At 42.2% G+C, this 22,771-nt stretch overlaps 1 protein-coding gene across 1 annotated transcript; it reads right to left on the bottom strand.

Annotated features, from left to right (window-relative positions):
• Window positions 1-4,362: 4,362 nt before the first annotated feature.
• Window positions 4,363-6,676, bottom strand: LOC147441615 (putative glutathione S-transferase DHAR1, cytosolic). The gene is made up of 6 exons (XM_086483189.1): window positions 6,343-6,676; window positions 5,862-5,952; window positions 5,647-5,790; window positions 5,259-5,376; window positions 4,770-4,910; window positions 4,363-4,686 (listed from the first exon to the last, which is right to left on the bottom strand). The coding sequence occupies exons 1-6, from the start codon at window positions 6,611-6,613 to the stop codon at window positions 4,603-4,605; spliced, it is 849 nt and encodes a 282-aa protein (XP_086339315.1). The 5' UTR covers window positions 6,614-6,676; the 3' UTR covers window positions 4,363-4,602.
• Between the last annotated feature and the right edge of the window lie 16,095 nt (window positions 6,677-22,771).

Below are 22,771 nucleotides of genomic sequence, written 5' to 3'. Positions count from 1 at the left end.
CCATGAGACATATATTCCCCACCTCGATCTCAACAGAGGGTGTCCATAGGACATTTCGAGACATTTTCAGTCATAGCCAGAAATTGTTTGAAGCACATAAACACTTTGAACTTCGCTTTTAGCAAATACACCCATGCATGCCTAGAGTAATCATCAATGGAAGTAACGAACTAAAGGTAATTGTCTAAGAACAGAGTTTGCATGGACCCACAAATATCACTATGCACAAAAGCTGCAACCTTTATGTGGCCCTGACTGACCCATCCTTTGGAAACTTCAAACGCTGCATCTTACCCAAAATACAGCCTTCACAAACATGTTTGATAGGTGCTTCAAGAGGTGGCAAAGAAACAACCATATCAAAGTTTTGCAAACATAGTTCAGATGCTCAAAACGTGCATGCTAAAGTTTTGCATCTAAAACAGCCTTTGAATACACGACAGCATTTACAAAATTCTACCCACACTTGTCATACAAAGTAAGCTTATACAGCCCAAGACATAAAATGCCAAATGCAATAATTTTATCACGAAAACTGAGGTCATGTACTATACATCTGTCATCCACAAATTTGACTATAAGACCAAGTCTAACAAGTGCAGATACAGACAAAAGATTCTTCTTTATCCCAGGTATATACAATGTATCAACAAGTGTGAAAGAACTGCCATTTGCAACAGTAAGCATAAAACTTTCCAACTCCATGAACCGGATAAGAGGCATTGTTGGCACAAGTGACATTATTCCCATGAGGGACAAACTCGAGAGGTAAACAAATCACAATATGAGGTAATATTCTTTGTAGCACTACTATCAAAATACCATACATGTGAATCTGCAGCAACTGATATGTATACATCATGGACAGCAAGGTCATAAGTACACTCTACACTAAAAGCCCATTCTGCATCAACATCAGCATCATAATCTCATTTCACAGAAGACTCAACAATAGTTGCATTTGTAGTGGAACCTATAATTGATCCAACCTCTTTCTTCTTAGCCTCTTTTGCCTTCTACTTCGAACACTGCTTAATCAAGTGATCATTAGCTTTACAATAATAGCAACGCATCTTCTTTTTGCACTTATCACAGAAATTCCCATACAAAGTGCTACCAACAAAAACATTAGGAACATAAGATTTTTCATTCGAAAAAGAACCATGAGAAGTGGTTACATTGTTGTTACTACCTTTTCTTTGAGCAACAATAAAGCATGTTCAAATGCACGTTGTTTAGCCCTATTTCTTCTGGAAAGTGACTCTTGCAATAGCAATGTACATAATGCATCAAACTTGACAACTTCAAGATTTTTCTTGGTCGTAAGTCTCCGAGTACTAGCAAAAGTTTAGTAAGAATCTAGCAAAGCATCAAGTACATTTTGCATAAGGAAGCTGTCAAAAATAACTTCGTCTACAGAAATAAGTGGCTCATTTATATCCTTGACACTAGCAAAGAAAGTGTCCATTTCATCTTCTTCATGCATAATCTTCGACTCCGACTCTTTACGCAACAAAGCAATTTTTATCTCATTGCAAATTGCATAACACCAGCCAAAATATCCCGAGCCTATTTTACAAATTTTGTTGAACGAATGTGAGCAGTAATAGTGCGCGTCACAGACAACACAATCAACGCATGAGCCTGCACATCTTTTACATGCTAAGGAGCTTGCTCAACCGTAGGTAAAATAGCTCTGGCAGCAACAATCCTGCCACCAAAACCTGCAACATCCTCAACATCACCTACATCCTTAAAACTAGAATGTACATCAATCCCCTGCACAATATTCCAAACACCCTTTGACACAAGAACATCTTGCATCATATAAGTCCATATAGGGTATATATGGTAATTGTCACCATCCAATCTATCCTCAGCAACAAACATCTGGAACACATCTATGTTGTCAACCATGGCAAATGTTGCACCTAATGCTAAAATTGTCCTAAAAGAGGTAAAGAATAGAAATAAACACGTGCTATATAGCACAAACCATAGAAGACTGTAAGGGGCTTGTTATACAAAAAACGGCACTAATAAAAATTCTGCACATAATGACGAAATAACTTGCACAACATTGTTTGCAGTGGAAATGAAGGCCGAATTGAGGCCGAATCAAAAATATGAACAAACCAAGCTCTTTGAGCTTACCCGAAGTATTTGTTGACCTATTGACACTCGCCAAAGCTCACAGAAGTTGAAGAAAGTGAGCGAGTGTGTGTTGAAGCTACTGACGACTAAGCTTGGGAGGACGCAACATGCTCTGTTACCAATTGTTGGCATTAAGATTTCAAGAAAAAACACATAGCTTAGAGGAGATGAAGAAAGCTCATAGCACACAACAAAGAGTATATTGCTTAGTGTGCAATGGAAAGATAAAAGATAGCCCTAAAATGGACGTATGTACAATGCACGGAAAAAAAGACCTTCCTAATGAGAGAAAAAATTGCCCCGACGGCCCTAAGTGTGTTCACACATCACTACCACATGTATATGGTAACAACAAAAATCTTGACATAGGCATGACTAACCCAATGGTCACTAACCCAATGCAAATGACTACACAAGGAATGATTGACTAAGACTGAGCTGTACGTACATCCCTCCCAAAAGAACTTTGATGTAGCGACTTATTCATGGTGTAAAAACTCCACTGAAAAGAGAAACTTCAAATTTGAACATTAAAGTCCTAAAATCGAGACATGTTGAAGCTTTCATATACAAGGCCATCAAGCTTTTAATCTCTACAGTGGCTTACGACTAATGGCTAAGCTAGGATGTTTGGTAGAGATGAAAAGAAGAGCTCCAAGGTCCGGGTGTAGCCCTTTGCCCGCACAGTAGGCTTCTAACATGACTACTCATAGCCCTTTGCCCGCACAGTAGGCTTCTAACCTGACGATGTTGGTGAATGAGACATGCACACTGAGCTGCTAAATCTGCACATCTTAACAGTGATGCTGGGCTTGCACTCTCAGCTCAAAGAAAACCTTCACGCTTCATGCTCTGCACACTTGTCCACCACAGATGCCCCAGCCTCCGGCCGCCAGCTCCACTTGTGAGGCTTAGGGAGCTGACATGTAACTTCAAGATGGAGAGGGATCCTGTGAACGTTACAGGCCTCAACACATGAGAAGGGTTGCCAAAAGACGACCAGCTGCAGCAAGAATGGATTCCTGTGAAGGGAAGCAAAGAGGAGCCTGGTGACTATTGAGGCAGGCGATTGCGAAGCACCATCAATCAGAGCACATGCAGCTGCCTGAGGAGACTGCACCTCAACAATGGGAGAATGCACGAGAGCCTCCATGTTATTGAGCTGCTTGTAAAGTGTGGAAGGTTGGCGTTCTGATCAGGCTCCATCACAATCTCCATGGCTACGTACCAAGAAACCCCAAAAAAGCAAGAGAAACAATGCCAAAAAGTGCCCATCAACTCCAATGTGCGGGATTAGGCCAAAGTGTGCGTATCTTCCACAAGCAAGCACCTTATCATATTACCTTGAGAGGTTACATGCCAACAAGACTACATCTCAAGAACTGTAGCCTCCCAACTCTAGGGTAGAGGAACCAGTTGAGAGACGCAACACCCCCCCCTAAAGAAGCACAGCAGAGCTTGAGTTGTTGGCCTAATCAGCAAAACCAAGGTTAGAACCCGAACGCGTGCATCCTTGAATTGGCCACTTGTCATCGCTTTTTGCATTGAATAACGTTCCAATCTGTTGCAAATGCTTTGTGCATAAGTAGCTTCAGAGTCTCCTATGTTGTCTGAAAGCCCTGCCCACTGCGCATCTATTTCACCTCTTGCAGCCCAAAATTCACCATGGAGGGAGACATCAAAAGCTGCGCAAGTTAGTTGTACCGCTTGGAGCTATGACATACCACACCACAATATCCACGATATTTTCAATATGATCTACTCCTATTTTGTGTCACGAATGTGAAAAAGAGACGAATTTAAGTATCGTGGAAACTCCCGACAAAATACAAACATCCAGCAGCCACACAAAATAGAATAATTTCCACACAATATTTCCACTGCAGAAAACCATCCATGCAGTCAAAATGTTCATGATGACAGGTGGCCACAGCACATTATCTCTCACGGTAATGGTTTTCTCCTTTTGTTTTTCTATATCCACATTCTCTATAAGTCCTTTGTGGGCAATGAGCATGGCATTGCTTCAAAAAATTGTAACATCATTCACATCAGCAAGTGAACACTTTTCAAACCACTGTCGTATCTTTGCCTTCAATGACCTGCCAGTACAACAAAACCCCTGATATCGCACATCCACTTTCTCATCAGTCTCGCTTTGTCACTAGCACTACTCCAAAAACATTTCAGGACACTACTGCATTAACATTTCTGGACGCAAAGCCACAACATTTAACAAGCGACATTACGCTGAATACATAAATCCAGTACATAATTTCAAAATCTGGCTACCCATGAGCTGGAGGATAAACCATGCCTAGTCAGCCAACAAGCGCTTAACACCAAAACATGCATGTGGCCTGTTCTTCCTCTAGCACAATATAATGATAACCTTATGAGCTCTTCTCTATGGTATGGATAGATGTGTGTAGAACCGAGAGTTTCTCTTCATGACATATGCTTTTGCCAACCAGCAACTATGTGCTCATCAGCTGCTTTTGTTTTAACAAATGACTCGCGGGTATGAACAGCCTGCCAAACAGCATACATCAATTCCATAAGCTCTAACTACCCCCTCAAAATCCACAATTTTACCAATTCCAATTGAATCTTACCTCCATATAATTGTTCAGGTAGGTTAAATCACTAGGAATGGACCATTTCTTGTAGTGGGCAAGTGCCACCTTCAAGTGGAGCAATTTGGGTGCTAAACTTAGATCCGCTGCAGTAATCTTATCGCCAGCAATAAATGGTCCCTGCAAACGTGATCAGGGTACATAACACTCAGGTACTAACTGATACGCGACAACGAAAAGGAACAGAAAGATGGCCATTGCACATGACAACAAAACTGCCACTGCTGGGATTGTTAAGAATTCCATCACCATTCTTCTCTCAATAATTCCCCCTGTCCTATTGAAATCTTTCATTATCTTCACCCATAAGACTTTCGTACACACTCTGACAACTAAGCATCATGGCATAACTGTAAAGCTTTGGTAAGATACTTCGCAAAGATGCCAGAGCAGCCTGAACATCAAAGTTTGACCTACTTGCACTTCATGAATCGCTCATGATCCATCAAAGAGGACAAGCAGACTTACATTCTCTTTCAAATAGACATTCAAAGCTGTCAATTCAGCCACCAAAGCTTCTTCAGACCCATCAGAAGAATCCTTGCTCTTCAGGAACTTGACAAAGCTAGAAAACACTTTTGAGCCCCTGCAAGAATAGCAATCACAACAAACATTATCTGCAAGCTCCTAGAGACACTCACAAGACACAAACACCCGAGGAATTCAACTCCTTGCTTGCAAATTCCATACTGTATTGCAGCACCTGTAGACAGAACATACTAGATACAATGGCATTTCATTACAGCCAATGTAACACTTTCCATGACAGCATTCTGCCATCAAATCGCCCAAAAACCCACAATACATACCAAAACAAAATTGTTTAAACAAACAGAAAGAGCCAACGTGGACATACACTGAAGCCTTGTCTGCAGGTGTTTGGAGGGGGGGCTCTGGATATCTTTCCTCAATGATTTGGGTAATTACATCTGAATCAGGCACCCATTTCCCTTCATGTTTTACAACAGGTACCTTTCCTTCCGGGTTAATTTCCACAAACCTGCAACATCTCGACTTAGGACAGAAATACCTTAAGCAAGTTCTGGCAAATGCATCAAAGTTTGAACTTGCCAGTCAGGCTTATTGGCCAGATCAACAAGTTTCAAGTCATAAGGAACACCCTTCTCCTCCAAAGTCAAAAGAACTCTATGACAAAATGGACCTGCAGGACGCCAATCGTACAATCAATCACGTTTCTGCCTCCCAGAATATAAGGAAGCTCCATACTGAGGGAAAGAGCATTGAACACACGAAACTTTTGTGAAAGTGGGGTATGTGTCACATGTCCGAAAGAGACACCATTCCAACTCAATATACTCGACTTCATGGAGTCTTCCAATCTACAGTTACAGAAGTTTCACCATGCCAAGGAAGACAATTACAGCTAAGAAAAGAGGTAACCAGAGATGCTCATGCAGCAAATGTGAGGAAACCCGAAGCTTGGAGCCGGGAGATCTTCAATCAAGATGCGCGAAGAAGAAAGCTCGATCGCGTTTTCCTACTATCCTAAAGGTCCGATAACCGCAGGAACTAGAAGAAACCAGCTACTTACAGTCTCCGAGCTTCTCGGGCTCTCCCGTCGCAGCCTTGACGAGAACTTCAACGGGTTCAACGGCAATGGAGGCCATGCTAATCACACGGGAAAACCTACCGCGTTGGGCAGGGGAGCTGCGGCGTTGACGAAGAGGACCGGGATGAAAGCTGGTGGACACAGAAGCAAGGGACGAGGAGGAAAGGCGCGACCCGAAGACGCACAGAGAGCTCGTAGAGCAGCGATGGCAAGCGAAGGAACTGCCACTGAAAACAGCTATTATTGACTTCATGCTGCCCTTTTGAACGAGAAGAGAGGTGCATGTGTGCACACCATTTCCGTGTGTGTCTTCATGCTTCTTTTCTTTCCAGATCCTTCCGCGCACAACACATCCATACATCATGCACCACGACAGTGAAAAGATCTTGCGTTCAAAACTCATTCTTGCATCTATAAACTTGACTCCCCTCCATTGATCGCTCCAAAGAGGACTAGTCCGAAATTCAAATTATGTCAACGGGCATGCAAATGCATATCTTTCATGGCACAAAGATTCAAGCTCACCCACTTCAACACTTGCTAGTAACAAGGCATCTACAGATGCATACGACAGCACTACCTTTTGATTGGCAACAGAGAAGAGAGAAAACCACATCAATTGTTGTTTTTGAGCCTATTGTATGGGCTCAAAAAACCTCATCATAATCGTGCTTTTTTATGAGTGCACGTGGTGCAGGAAAGGGAAGAGGAGAGAAGCAACATTGTGTTATGTGAGTGGAGCAGACTTTTAAGGGGGGAGCTCCATATTCAGTATATATATACATGAATAAGGAAGGTAGTGGTCAGTGGACAGTCAGACATCAAATGTCCGAACCGGGGCAAAGGTACATCGCCTTTATCCCAACAACCTCCACTTAAAGGCGAATGTACCATTAAGTGGGTCCTACTAGCTCAACTACTAGTATGTTTTTTTTTTTTAAAAGGTGTTTCAATGTACGTCCAGTGACTCACTCTCTCAATCTACATATAGCCGTATCGGCTCTAATGATAGGCGAGCGTGCATATTTATGTTAGAGCCTGCATGTAAATCTCGGAGACGAATCTATATGGTATACATAGCTCCACAATGCATCATGCTAAGTGTAAGTCATCGTACGACTGACAATTCCTGCAACAAATGCTCTTACTGTAGCTGTTAGGTCGGACCTTGACACTAATAGGTCATACATGAGACATCCGAACACTAACAAATGCTACGCAAACTTGGTTGTCCTATCCTCCTTAGTGCTATCTTCATACACTGCATCATCAAGACAACTCATCGCATCTGGATGTGTCATTGCCAACAATGGGATGGCTATATCCCTATCATCCATAAGCGGAACTATGTGTCCTGGCATCAATTCATCAGCTTCTAGCATGAGCATATCAAAGAATTCCATGTCGATCATCTCTGCCTGTGTCTCTAGGGAACACACCGGCTCTATCGTTGCTTGTACAAACTCTGATGACACTTGCTATGTCTCACTAGAGCATTGTTGCTCTTATCTCTGTCTCTCTACAGAATCTACTAGCATATCCTACATAGTTACATGCTTTGTCTCTTGAGCATACTAGAGCTCACTAGAGCGAAGGAGACATGTTTCGTCTCTCACTCAACGCATGTTAGTAACAAAATCGAAACTATACCGTCTCGTACCTCAAATACATGGATAGGGTAGACCAAGCCACTTCGAGCTCCTTTGACAATCACTAGTGATCTGTAATGCATCTAGAAAGATTGCTCTCTGACACCCACAGTTTGTTAAGTGTCTGACTAAGATCAAACTTTGTATCAACAAAAGAACATATCGCACATGTCCTAGCGTACAGGATGCATCACTAGGTAATGACAAGCAAACATCTCTTGCACCTACAACGTGAAACACCGAACCAGTGGCCAAGTGTACACAACCAAAGCTCCCACTAGAGAAAGAATTAAATCATTCACGATGTGGTGTGACATTAAAAATTGCATTCTCATCTAATAACCAATGGGGAGAAGTGCCACCTCTCAAAGATATGTAAAGCAAGAGGAATGCTAAAGGAGAACGTGGCATCACCATATATTGGCATATGAAGCCACTCCTCTAGCATGTGTCAAAACCTTCTCTGCATCTCGCATACATCACTACCACTACCTCATATGCCGAAAGCAACCACCGTCTCTCACGAGTCATCATTGTCAACTATGAATTGTCACACATATTTGAGTATAGATGCAAAGAAACCAAAACTATGGTGAGAAATACTGGGAGAAATCTAATAGAGTTTTCCCTATAAACTGAGCAAAAAACTCAAGCAAAATCTCAACCATAAACCGTACCAAATTGACAACAAAGTGGGAGATCACTCATCTAGTACATCATAATCATGATCAACTGCATCAAAGTCGTTACTCGCATATGCGTAGAACTGCTCTATAGTAAGTATGCAATGTAAAGGCCACAATCTGTAGTCATTAACAACGTCTTTAAACCAAGTGAGCCTAATGTGGGACAAACAGCTCAATCTAGCGTGAAGCGCATAACCATATATGCATGTAGTGAGCAAACACAATGCTCAAAACGCATCCCACAAGAAACTGCCCTGCAAGGATCTGCTGATAGCACTGCAAAAACCTGTAGAACCTATAAAGCCTATGATTGCCTGTAATATGTAGCCACGTAGTATGTGTTGGATGTGTGCACCAAAGCAAAAAATGTCATCGTTGAGGAGACTACATTGGAGCCACATGCAGGCCTGAGAGGAGAGCCAATGTTGCTCTCCCTCTCGATTGGTCTCCTACTATGTCGAGGCTGGGATGTCAGGATACCAAGAAGAGTTCATTGGAGCAAAACCGCTCCGGAATGGACATGGGAGGAGAGCCAGATTGCTCTCTCTCGCTCTCACTATGTTGAAGCCGAGAAGAACATGCCAATGCCGTCTTCAACTTCGAGGGATGGAAGTCGCTAGTAGCCAAACCTCCGATGTCAAATCCTTAAATATCAAGAAGAGCCCCGAAAAATTGAAAGTCAATGCCGTGGAGAGTGTGTTTGCTGATGTCGAAGCCGAGCCAAGACTCAATCAACTCTCTCTCTCTCTCTCTCTCTCTCTCTCTCTCTCTCTCTCTCTCTCTCTCTCTCTCTCTCTCTCTCTCTCTCTCTCTCTCTCTCTCTCTGTGTGTGTGTGTGTGTGTGTGTGTGTGTGTGTGTGTGTGTGTGTGTGTGTGTGTGTGTGCGCGCGCGCGCGCGCCGAGGTCACCGAAGCCTGTTGATGCTTGAAGCCACCGGAGGAGAGCACATGTGCTCTCTCTCCCTCAAGTAATCCGGATGTCACCGTCGGGGAGGACCGATGCCGAGTGATGCCCGGGCTTACTCACATGTGTGCTTCACTGCTTGCGTTTTGCCGTTTTTGGTTGCCTGAGCTTGGACATTGGTCAATTTGTCAATGTTGATGATGACGAGATGCAAATCCCCTTTTTTGGTTTGTAATGTGTGTGTATTTCCGCTTGCTCCACTTCGAAACAAAACAAGTGAAAGGGTCACGACGGCTTTCAAAAACAATAAGAAAGTGATAAAATTGTTAGGTTGAATTAAACTGGTATCAGTGTTTGGGAAAGGGTTGCCTCAGCTTAGTCTTGAGCCGATTGAAAATCGAGACTAGCCAAATGCAAACCATGGTAAACGAAAGAAAAACCAATGAAATATGTGAGAAAGTCGTCCAAAAATTTTGCAAATCTCAAAAATTTTGCTAGTATTTCTGTTTTTTTTTCTTTGTGAGGAAGAAACTTGATCAGCAGCCGCTTAATAAAAGAGACTTTCTCGAACGTTAGCACTGACTGGAATCAAGCTATAAAATGCAAGAAATGTAAATCCATGTGAAGTTGTGAAATGAAAGGTAAAATAAAAAAAACTAATTAATATATATGTGTGTGTATAGAATTTATTAGAATTATGCAAAGTGAAGCTTCAATTTAGCATTGTAAAACAATAGAATGCAAAAAAAAGATGTGTATGTGTGTAAAATTTACTAAAATTTTATGCAAGGTGAAGCTTCACTTTAGCATTCTAAAACAATAGAATTCAACAAAAGTAAAGACATGTCAGGATGTGAAATGAAAGGTAAGTCTCCATCATGTCAGGATCTGAAATGAAAGGAGTCTCCCTAACCCAACACAACACTAAGGGTTTCTTTTAGAAAGCCAAAAACAGAACATTGTAACTTGTTTAATCTGTCAGCTACAAGGTGTGTGTGTGTGTGTGTGTGTGTGATGGACAGAGACACTCCCAAGTTCTCAAACTGCCCGCTTGAAACCCCTGGGCTCAACTTCCCCTTAGTTGGCTACCTATTTGCAGTGCAATGGTTTGCTTGAATCAAAATTCAGTGTTTTCTTGCCCTTCTTATTTTTGCAAGACTTTCGATTTTCAATCCTTAGATCGATTCTTTGCAGGTCTGCTCACTTTAGGTTTGCTGACCTACTCTAGTGCTTTGGCTTGTTGTATTTTAATTTTCAGCTCATGCTTTGCTAAAGTTCTCAAAGCTCACCACTAAGGGCTTCAATTTGTCAGTGCTACTTAGCATTCATCAAAAGATCTCGACCTGCAGATCCCAAATTTGGCCAATTTTTACTACTCCCCCTTGCTTCCAATTCTCCCAAGCTCTATAATGCTTGCCCGGATCTGAGCTTATTGCTCGATTTTGAGTATAAAACCTTTACTCACTATCCCCAATTCAGCTCAATTTCTACACACCCCGCCTACGATGCAATTCTATGTCCGCTTGGTTTGATTGTGAGCTTCTCGAGCTCTACTCCTCTACTCAATTCTACTCTACTTGCCCAATTAATTGCAGGTGCCGGCTTCGAGCTCTACCTTTGATTTACCTGCTTGCTTGACTCTCTACGAAGATTCAAGATCCTCTCAAGATTCCTTCTTGAGCTCAAGAGGAGCTGAACATGTTGGGATGGGGATGGGGGAAGCCCGCAAGCTCTCAGATCTTCTCACTAGGAAGCCCTTTCATGTGTGTCGGGAAGCGGGTAGGAAGACCACAACTTTGATACCAATTGATGAGCCCTAGCTCATTGGGAAGCCCTCCCATGCGCATCAAGAAGCGAGTCAAAAGACCATAGCTCTGATTCTAATTGATGAGTGCACATATGCATGTGTGCATGGTGCAGGAGAGGGAAAAGGGAAAGAGCAACACTTTGTTGTGTGGGTGTAGCAGACCTTTAAGTGGAAAACTCATTATTCAGTATATATGTACATGAATTAGGAAGATAGTGGTTAGTGGGCGATCGAACATCGGACGTTGGGCCCCGAGCAAAGGCTCGTCGCCTTTATCCCAACACTTTTCTCTCAAAAGGCACTATCAACAAATGAGACATCACCTCTTCCCAATTTACAGGGGCCACCTTAGGAGCTACTACTCTCTAAGTTTTGCATGCCACAAACAACCACCCTATCTCATATCTAGCTACACTTTGAAGAACTTTCCTCTAGGTGATCTAGTTTGTTTGTGCTAATTGCCATCTCATACTCCATGAAGGTCCTTTATTTCCACCTGAGAACCTCATGAATATCCCCCCCCCCCCCTTTTTTTTCAGAACTCACAATGGTGAGTGGATTATATTGGTAAATTCAAAAAGTTACATATTCCTACCATGCTCATGACGATCCATGACCATTTCAACGGATCATAGATACATCAGCTGATGGGGGAGCCACCCCATGACCATTGATGAGCCCATACTTTCACCTTTGCATATCCATTATCGCGGCACCCAGGGTTCTATTCCATTCCTCTGAATTCCTTTTCTTTCCAATGGAGATGATCGTTGCCCTGCTTTCTTGGACTATCTCTTTGAACTTAGCTACTTCCAAGGAGTTCTCGAAGATCCGACAGTTCCTTGTCTTCCAAATGTGTTTAAAGTAGCAATGCCTCATGATTTGTGTAGCAATGAGAAATGCTTGGCTCTTAAACATCTTCCCTCCCAAGAAAATATCGTTCTTAAAGAATCCTATTTTCTAGCTTTTTGGGGCCCATTTGCAGATCTTGCCTGCCAAACCACAAATCATCGAACATTCCTTAAAATGTGAGAGAGGTCTTCACAAACCGTTCTACATTGCAAGCATCTGTATGGACCAATTCCCCTAGCGAGGACCTTCACTCCGGTTGGCATGGCTCCCCATAGCACCTTCTATAAGAAAACCTTCATCCCTTGAGGATCCCTTGCGACCCCATTGAGGGCCCATATGTTCTTCACTACCGTCTCCCATCTTGACCTTGGCCAAATTTTTTTCCCACCTCTTATTGAGTGAGGAGAACCAATCCTATGATGAAATAAGGGTCAGATACACATCTTTATTTTGCTATTTCAGAAAATATATGTTCACAGGCCAGTGCCAAGCTTTCCACTCGAGCTTGGATGCACAGTCCGCGGGCAGATACCACCTATTGAGTCATTCTAGAGCTCTACTAATCAGCAATCTTTCTGACCCACTAAGGCTAAACTCAAAGGCTAGTTGGTATGTTCCTTTCCAATAGCCTCTGATGTAGTCCCATAATTGTCCTATGTGTCTAACACTTTGTTATTAACCTTTCTAGCAACTTCCCTCTAGAAAGGATTCAGAAGGTTTCCTCCAACCTTAGAGAGCCAAGGGGACCAATGAGATAAAGAGTTGTGGAAGTACCTTGTAATTTCTCTCCATTCCAGAACCTTCATTGCTATGTTGTATTTTTTAGTAAGCTCGCTTGTCATACCCCCTAGTTTTAGGATAGCCCATTGCGAGGCCACCAGCTTGTCGTGCACCTCAAGTCCTTTCCACTGGCCCCCTTGCGAGCATATTCAGGAGATGTCCATCATATCCTTGGCCATAATTGCCCAAGTGTGACCTTGCTTAGCGAGGTCTATAACAAACTTGGCACATTGAGCTTCCCGTGTGAATGCTAGGTTAAGGATCCCAAGCCCACCTTGCTCCAAAGGTTTTGCAACCTTTTTCCATTTCGCCCACTGCCAAGGTGCTACGTCTTTAGTTCTGTTCTTCTACAAAAATCTGTTTACTCGTTTCAAGAACTCTTTCCAATTGCATTTAACTAGCTTAAGCAGAGGACCATTGAAGGCTATATAGGGTTGTAAGAACTAGGGGAAACTAGACTGAAGATCCTCCTCCCAACCTCCCTTTATATAGGCGGGCTCCTAGCCCCTTGCCCTAGACGGATCCACTGTCCACACTGTCTAGCCCGACCCTTGGCCGTAGTCCATGACCATCCTACTTCTTAGGGTACAGGACCCTTGTCCTGACATTACTCCCCCCTTAAAGAAGATTTTTCGTCCTCGAAAACAAAAGTGGAAAACTTCTTCTTAAGAACACAAATATTTTCCCAAGTGGCACCTTCTTCAAGTCGGTCTTTCCACTTGATTAAGGCTTGTTGTCGTACGTGATGTCATGTACGCAACTCATGGTAATCCATAACACGTTCACGTTCATGCGGTAAGGTAGGAGGTTCAATGTAATCAACCAAAACCTGTTGGTCAATGATGTTGTCGTCCCCATGTAACCGCTTTCGTAGACGGCTTACATGAAGCACCGGATGAATGCGAGAATGTGATGGTAGTAATAGTTTGTAGGCACGATCACCAACTCGCTTGAGTATTTTGAAAGGCCCACAGTATCGGGGAGATAATTTAGGTGTCGGTCATGTTTTCAGACTTTCTGAATGTTCCGGCACACGTAAAAATACTTTCTCCCCTTCTTCGAAGGTAACTTGTCGACGTTTCTCATCAGCGTATTTCTTATACCGATCCTGTGCTTGCCGGACATTCTGACGAGAAAGTTTCAACATATCCATGTGGTCTTGGAGAAAATCCTTAACCTGATGGATTTTTTCGGTTGCCAACCCCACCGTAACTGGTGACCTAGGTTGAAACCCGTACATGAGCATGAAAGGACTAAAACCTGTTGTGACATGCTTAGAACTGTTGTAGGCAAACTCGAGAATAGGTAAGTATTCTTCCTAGTCTGTCTGTTTTTTGCTGACGTATGCTCTTAGCATATCCTCTAGCACCTGGTTAACCCGTTCCGTTTGACCATCCGTTTCTGGATGATCAGCTGTACTAAGGTTGAGTTGTGTACCCAATCGTTTAGAGACAGCTCTCCAAAAGTGGCTGTTAAACTTGGGATCACCATCACTAACAATGTTACTTGGCAACCCATACAATTTGTATAGATTGTCCACAAATAACTTTGCTAGTTCTGGTGTCTTAATCGTGGATTTGGTTGGGATAAACTTGCATAGTTTAGTCAACCTGTCTACGACCACCCATACTGAGTCATGACCTCGTATAGTGGTTGGTAAACCTACAACGAAAGTCATGGAGATACTTTTCCATTTTCCATTGGGAATTTCCAAAGGATGTAAGAGTCCTCCTGCTTTCAGGCGCTCTGCTTTGTTAACTTGACATTTTCGGCAATGCAAGACATAAGCTTGAACAAAGCCATGTAGACCTGGCCAGTAAAACTGTCGTAAGAGAGAATAAGTTTTTCTAATCCCCGGGTGCCCTGCACTTGGACTATCATGACATTCATAAAGAATTTGGCACCGAATGTCTGTGTCCGTCGGTACACAAACTCTCCCCTTGTGGAGTAGGTACCCATTGTCAATGGTAAAATGCTTCCATCGCTGTGGTTCATCACTTGATAAAGGAGAACTAGGTGTGGAGGTTAACTGTACACTACCTGCATCTGGGTGAGAAGGATCCCTCTTTTGAACATGGCTCCACACTTTGGAATATGTTTCATCATGCTCATACTTGCCCTTGAGAGAATCTACAAATTCACTACAAAGTTCCGTGAACAAGAGCGAATTGATCTCCGGCATTCGATTGAGAGCATCTGCCACTACATTGTATCAGCCTTTGCGATACCTTAATTTGGCATCATATTCTTGAAGGATCGCGGCCCACCTGGATTTTCGACCCTTTAAATCTGTTTGTTGTGTAAACCATTTGATGCTTTCATGGTCAAACACAATCTTGAATTGAGCACCATACAGATAGTGCCGCCATGTCTTTAAGGCAGGCACTATTGCATAGAGTTCACGTTCGTAAGCAGAATAATTCTGCCGAGCTGCATCTAGCTTCTTACTTTCAAATGCAATTGGCCATCCGTCTTGTAATAGGACTGCTCCAATAGCACGATCACTGGCATCCGTTTCCAAAACGAATGGTTTCAAAGGATCTATAATAGCTAGTATAGGAGCTGTAGCTAATGCGTCTTTGAGTGTTTCAAAACTGTGCTGTTGAACGGAACCCCATTGAAAAGCCTTACCCTTGCCTTTTAGTTGGTCCGTCATAGGTACAGCAATGTTAGCATAGTTTTTAGCGAACCTTCGGTAAAAACCTGCAAAGCCTAAAAAGATCTGTAATTCTCCCAGATTTTTAGGAGGTGGCCATTTGCGGATGGTATCCACTTTGGATTGTTCCATGTATAGGCCATTAGCTGAAATAACATGCCCTAAATAATGAATTTCCTCCTTGAGAAAATCACATTTTAGATTCCTTGGCATATAACTTGTTTGTGCGTAACAACTCAAACACCTGCCTGAGATGTTGTAAGTGTTCTTCTTCAGAAGCACTATAAACTAGAATGTCATCGAGGAACACAATGACAAATTTGCCCAAATACGGCTTCAAGACACTATCCATAAGTGTCATGAATGTCGCGGGCGCATTGGTTAACCCAAAGGGCATCACCAAAAACTCGTACTGTCCAAACTGTGTTTGGAATGCAGTCTTAGGTATGTCGGCAAGCCGAATACGGACTTGGTGATATCCTGACTGCAAGTCAATTTTTGTAAAAATTCGAGCATGTGTTAGTTTATCAAATAACTCATCTACCCTTGGCAATGGGTATTTGTTTTTAACTGTAACCGCATTTAAACCCTGGTAGTCTACGCACATGCGCATATTGCCGTCCTTTTTCTTCACCAAAAGGATAGGCAAAGCCCATGGTGAAGAATTGGGTTGTATAAACCCTCTACTAAGGTAGTCAGCAAGATGACATTCCACCTCAGCAGCCTCTGAGTAACTCATACGGTAAGGTGGTTTACTAACAGGTTTACAGCCTGCAATCACGTCAATACCATGTTGTATTGAGCGTGTCGGCGGTAAACCTAATGGCAAATCATTAGGAAAGGCATTTTGAAATTCCTTTAATAATTTGTAATTGATTAGCAACATTTGCTTGTGTAGAATTTATTGGTGGAATAGAGGAGAGAGAAGCATGCGGCGTTGAGGAATGTTCAACAGACTCAGTGTTAGAAAGAAAATGAGACAGTGAGTAACACAAGAAAACCTGTTCTATTTCATTATCAGAAACGAGCTGCATAAGCTCGGTAGTACAAATCAGTGGTGATGAAGGTATATCCTTTTCTCATAACAACAACACATGTGTGCCATGGGAATCAAACATCAAACTGTTGCGCTCAATAGGCCTAGAAGGAAATTGATTCCAGCACCCTCAGATACTATACGGAAACAAAGAAGAGTATTGATCCTTGAACTCAATGGTGTTTTACTTAAGACCATTGAAATGCAACATGGTGATGTATGCCCAAATTGGGGAAAACATATGCATCTCGTTGAAGAGAGTACAAATGTGTGGCATTTTATTCGCAAAGATGCATTCACTTTCCTTGATTTTTGCATGCAATGGTTTGAGGTGTGGATTTGGAGCACTAATAGATTGCAAAGGACTCGTCGTATTCTTGAGTTATGCTTTTCACAACACCATCAAAAATTTAATGTCATAGCAGTACAGGCAGCATGCCAAGAGACAGATCTTCTAATTGGATATCTATTTGTATACCACAAGAACTTGGATGTAGCATGGAGAATTTTTCATGATTTGGATGGAAATAATACCTTAATTTTTGACGAGTCCCTTTACAGTGTAATGTGGAACATGCCCGGAACCTACTTGATTTTTCCAAAAATGTGGAATCAATCAAAAGAAGAGCTTGAAAGTTTTTTGGAGAGAACAATCACTGCATGGTTACTTGGTTGGATCTATGCAAGGGACAAACGAGAGTATACTTGCAATATGTTGGTAAATGAAGCAGCTTGTGATAGAGAAACCTTGTACGTATTGGAGCAATACATGAGAAAACGCAAAGTTTAATGATGTATTTATAGTCATTGAGCCTCTTGACATAATATCATTTCCTCGGATGAGTTGTACAATACTTGGATCCATGTATGTGAATTTGATTTTATTTTTTATCTTGGTGTTTCTAAACACCACACTATTTTGAGGTCCCTTCAATTCTAAAATTTGTTTTTGATTATTGTATATTCTTTTTATGAGTGTTGATATAGCCAATTCTTTAACGTTAATGTCTCAAATCTGAGCTACTCATTCAAAGAACTTTTTCTACATGAATAATGTTGTATAATGCAAATTGAGTTTAGTGCCATGCTTCCCTCATTCTTTTGATGTCATTGTAGTTGATGCATATAAGTATGTATATAAATACACATATCCCTATAGATATGTGTTAAGGGGTATATGAAACATAGAGTGTAACCGTGAATAGATGATAGCTCAAACTACACAAAAATACTAAGTTTTTTAATAGCGTTTTAAGAAATGGGACTTGAATAATTCCCAAAATTTCTAAATAGGTCTTTAGTGCATATAGAGTCTCCCATGTAGTATCCTTATTAGTTATTTTGATACTCCCAGCGCCTATGCAATCACTAATTGTCTTCTACCTTAGCTTCATCTCGACCATCCACTGGTACCAGATCTTGTGCCATTTGTGGGCACAACAATCACCAGACAAAGGACTATTTCAAGAAGAATCATTGTGCTCATTGTGGTAAGACAAATCATCCTTCAAATGGATGCTTTAAAAGGGTAAAAATAAAATTCATGTGATTGATGGAGACACTGAATCTCAAATATTTTCTATTACAATGAGGTTTTTTAGATCAACTCTTTTCATGTTTTTCCTAGTCAAAGTAAATTGTACGGGTTAGACATAGCCACACAAACATAAGTGGTAAGACCTCCCAAAAATACCAGTTTTTGTTCAAGTCCATTTTTGTCCCGCTTCTCGTGAGGTTATTGGGTACACCTTAAACCCAAGGTTTGGCAGTGAACCAAAAACTTCATTTATTGGTAGCTAATTTTTAACCTACACCCGGGGGGGGGGGGGGGGGGGGGGGTTTCACTATCATAGCACGGGTTATTAATACACCAAAATCCTTAGTTGTGAGAGAACCTAAAACTCACGGTTGATGAGCAAAAACTCGAGGTATCATGAGAGTGATGTATGTAGTTCGAGCTTGAGGGGGGGATTGTTAGGTTTCAAGCCCTAGTCGATTATCTATCTGTGGGAAACGCCTCATAAGGCATGCAGATACACTTTTAGAATTTTGCATGGTAAGATTGCTCTATATATGTATAAGGTGATTTTAAATTATACTATAGCGTTGCTTTTTTTTTGTTGTTGTGTCGTTTCTTTTTCTACTCTCTCTCTGTCGTTCTGCTCACCATGGTTTTTGCACGCCACCACCCTCCCTAACTCACCCAACAGTGAGAACTTCTTCATCCGACATGTGCTCCCTGCAGCACCCGACCACACAATGTGTGTGTGTGTGTGTGTGTGTGTGTGTGTGTGTGTGTGTGTGTGCGCGCGAGAGAGAGAGAGAGAGAGAGAGAGAGAGAGAGAGAGAGAGAGAGAGAGAGAGAGAGAGAGAGAGAGAGAGAGACGACTGAAGGTCGCCAGCCGTACTAGTGAAATATAAGGACAACAAATCCCACAACATACACAATATGCTAGCTAATTGTGGGTTCTTTTGGTCCTCAACCATTGACATGTGTTAGCCCATCCAAAGAGGGAAAAATATGCAAATGTAATTATTTGCATGCCTCAGCCTCCTCTCGAGATGCAGGGTGGATAGGGTTGCACTTTCAAGATGTTAGGGCATTACCAATTCGAATTCGCATCAACTTGTATGACAATCGTAAAAGACAAATTTCTCTCGATGAGAGGTGGTAGTGAATGTCAATCATTTTGAAGCCTTTCACCAATCATGAATTTAAGAAGAGAAAAATACAATTCTCACCTTCTGCAAACAAATAGTAGGAGAAGAGTTTTAGTTAGTGCTTAAGTGCACAACCTCCAATGTGGGGTTGTCAATGGACAAAGATGTAGCAAACACTATTATAGATTTTATTGAGGTTTGTGTTTTTGCAACGAGCTTCAACTGAGAAGCATGGTGCTTGCATGCGATCTGCTGCTATGGGTTCAATAGGTGGGGAGCATGGGTTTGTGGCCTCTGATTTCAATTTTCAAGAAGGATATCTTAGTTTGTCGTTGGCCGGTAGGAGGTAGGCAAGTGGCAAGTGCCCGATTCTTGGTGGCAAAAATCGGCTCATATGTCTGCTCTCTGCAAAAGCCTGAATTCTATCCTCTCTTTTTTGGCTTCTAGTGTTGCTCCTTTTGGGTGATATAGTAGATAATAGATGGTAGGTGATGGAGCTACGGGCTCTCCCATTGAAAGCGATAATATGTTCTTTTCGACAAGTATGGTGATTTGCTAGGGTCCCATGCTAGCTTGACATAGGGTTAGTCTTTTTACGAACCAATTGTAATTCTTTTTTAATGATCTCACACATTGTTTGTGGGGAGCTTGTACGGTTCTTGTCATTTATCTAATTGAATTCTCTAGTCATAAATGTGAGTATGGAAAAAAAAGGGGTATGTGTTGGATATTAGGAAAATATGCATGAGACTCTAGGTCACTGAGGGGTATGGGATTGAGATAATGGAAGAGAATGGCAAGAAAGGGGACAGTAAAGAAGAATCCTTGAAGTTGAGGAGTTCGCATCCCTCTCTCAATAATGGAAGAGGTGGTTTGTGAAGGGGATCAAAACCCAGAAGAAGAGCTCACTCTTTTTGGAGGAAGCGAGAGGAGGCAAGGGTATCACTTCTGGGCCATCCAGGAGCACAACCTAGATGCCACAAGCAAAAGAAAGCAAACATCTGGTAAGAAATTGGTCTTCTATGGAGAGGGAGCTAATGGATTTAGTGGTGTCCTCTCTATTGTGGACAGGGATTTTGAGCCAAAGGTGGTATTTAATCATCCCTCTGGGAGGAATAAGGACTAAATGGAGTAATCATGATGTCACTTTATCAACGTGTATGCGCCTTGTATAACAAAGGAAAGGGCTAAACTAAATAATATCCAGGTTGAAGGAGAATGGCTCTTGGTAGGTGATTTTAAGATGGTGGAGAAAAGAAGGGACGGAACTGGCATCGAACATGTTAGCTAGATCTAAAAGGTCCAAGTGGATTAGACTGTGTCAAAAGTGGGCATTGGTGGACATGTGGGAGCTAGGCCCATGGAGCAGCATGCAGGGGTTTACATACACTAGCCCACAATATGCCGATATGGCTTCTCGATTAGACTGCTATCACTACTCTCATCAAGCTGATTGGTTACCTGCAAGGCTGGAAATGAAGGTGATAACTTGACAATTCCTATTTGATCACCTTCCGTTAAGCATAAAATTGAAAAACACCAAAGGAGCAAATCACTACCCACAAGGGTCTAAAAAGCTACTCTCAATAGGGACCCACCTATTCAAAGACCCTCTCTTCAAAAGCTTGGGCCTCAAAGATCTGAGCAAGCTTCAAAAAGATGTGGACTTGGAAAGCCCTAGGGCTTGGGATATTTTCACCAAGAATAATAAAAAATCCATCAAAACTACAGTTCCTAGAAGAAAGAAAAACCAAGAGGAATGACGCTATAGCTCACTGACGAAATTAAGATCTTAACCACCAAAAAAACAAGAAGGCTTCACTTCGGAGGCAGAGCACTTAAGATGGCTAGAAGCTAAAGTGAAATTAACCGATCTCCAACTAGAGGAGGTGATGAAGGCCAGAACCCTTTCCAGAGAAACTTTTCTCCAATCAAAGGAGGCTAGCATACACACTTCTTTAGGGCCATCTAAGTCAAAAGAAACGGGGTTTGGTCCATTCGCTCACGAATGTGGATGGAAATGATATTGAAAATCCTGATGGAATGGCTTTGTTAATGCTCAACCACCTGCAATAGATCATAGGCCAGCGCGAGGCATGCTCCCCGGCAATAGGTGACGCCAGATCTCCTCGGGAGTGTCAAAAGGATGGTATCCCACTCTAAAGCCAACCTCCTAGAGAAGGTATTCACCAAGGATGAATGCTCCCTTGCACTGAATGTTGTGGGCAAAGAGAGATCCCCTGGCTGGGACGGCGGACTAACTACTAAGTTCTTCTTGGAATTTTGGGATGATCTTAAGTCTCCTATTATGAGAATGGCTAACCAAGCCCTTGGTGATAGGGTCCTGGACCTAAGCATCAAAAGAGGCCTCATTGAGCCTATCCTCAACAAGTCAGCTTCTCCCAACTAAAGCATTGGTGCCCCATAACAATGATGTCTATTGCCTACAAAATTATTGCCAAAATTGTTGCCCTCAGACTCTCGTCCCTCCTTGACAAAGTCCTTCCCCCCACCAACATGGATAAATCAAGGAAAGATCTGTTAGACAAGGGGAACTAGAACCTAGGAGTCCACCACCCAACCACCTACTATATAGCATGGCCCCTAGCCCTTTGCCCTAGTTGGATTCCTCAAGTCGGCCTTTCCACTTGATTAAGACTTGTTGACGTACATGATAATGTGTACGCAACTCATGATAATCGAGAACACGTTCAGGTTCATGCGATAAGGTAGGAGGTTCAATGAAATCAACCAAAATCTGTTGGTCAATGACATTGTCGTCCCCATGTAACCGCTTACGTAAACGGCTTACATGAAACACCGGATGAATACAAGAATGTGCAGGTAGCAATAATTTGTAGGCACGATCACCTACTCGCTTGAGTATTTTGAAAGGCCCACAATATCGGGGAGATAATTTAGGTGTTGGCCCAGTTTTCAAACTTTTTGAATGTTCTGGCACGCGTAAAAATACTTCCTCCCCTTCCTCGAAGGTAACTTGCCGACATTTCTCATGAGCATACTTCTTATACCGATCATGTGCTTGTCGGACATTCTGACGAGCGAGTTTCAGCATATCCATGTGGTCTTGGAGAAAATCCTTAACCTGTTGGAGCTTTTCGGTTGCCAATCCCACCGTAACAGGTGACCTAGTTTGAAACCCATACATGAGCATGAAAGAACTAAATCTAGTTGTGACATGCTTAGCAATGTTGTAGGAAAACTCGAGAATAGGTAAGTATTCCTCCTAGTCTGACTGTTTTTTGCTGACGTATGCTCTTAGCATATCCTCTAGCACTTGTTTAACTCGTTCAGTCTGACCATCTGTTTCTGGATGATCGGTTGTACTGAGGTTCAGTTGTGTACCCAATCGTTTAAACA

This window comes from Adiantum capillus-veneris, chromosome 15 (genome assembly GCF_014529385.1).
Source record: "Adiantum capillus-veneris isolate H3 chromosome 15, ASM1452938v2, whole genome shotgun sequence".
In the NCBI taxonomy this organism is placed as follows: Eukaryota; Viridiplantae; Streptophyta; class Polypodiopsida; order Polypodiales; family Pteridaceae; genus Adiantum; species Adiantum capillus-veneris.
This window is presented reverse-complemented; position numbering and strand designations above follow the sequence as displayed.

Excerpts from the sequence above, each read along its gene's own strand:
- LOC147441615 (XM_086483189.1), bottom strand. The coding sequence starts at position 6,613 with ATGAAGTCAATAATAGCTGTTTTCAGTGGCAGTTCCTTCGCTTGCCAT. Across the intron at positions 5,791-5,861 it reads CTGGCCAATAAGCCTGACTG|GTTTGTGGAAATTAACCCGG; the intron begins GCAAGTTCAAAC and ends GAGATGTTGCAG. Across the intron at positions 4,911-5,258 it reads ATGTCTATTTGAAAGAGAAT|GGACCATTTATTGCTGGCGA; the intron begins GTAAGTCTGCTT and ends TCACGTTTGCAG.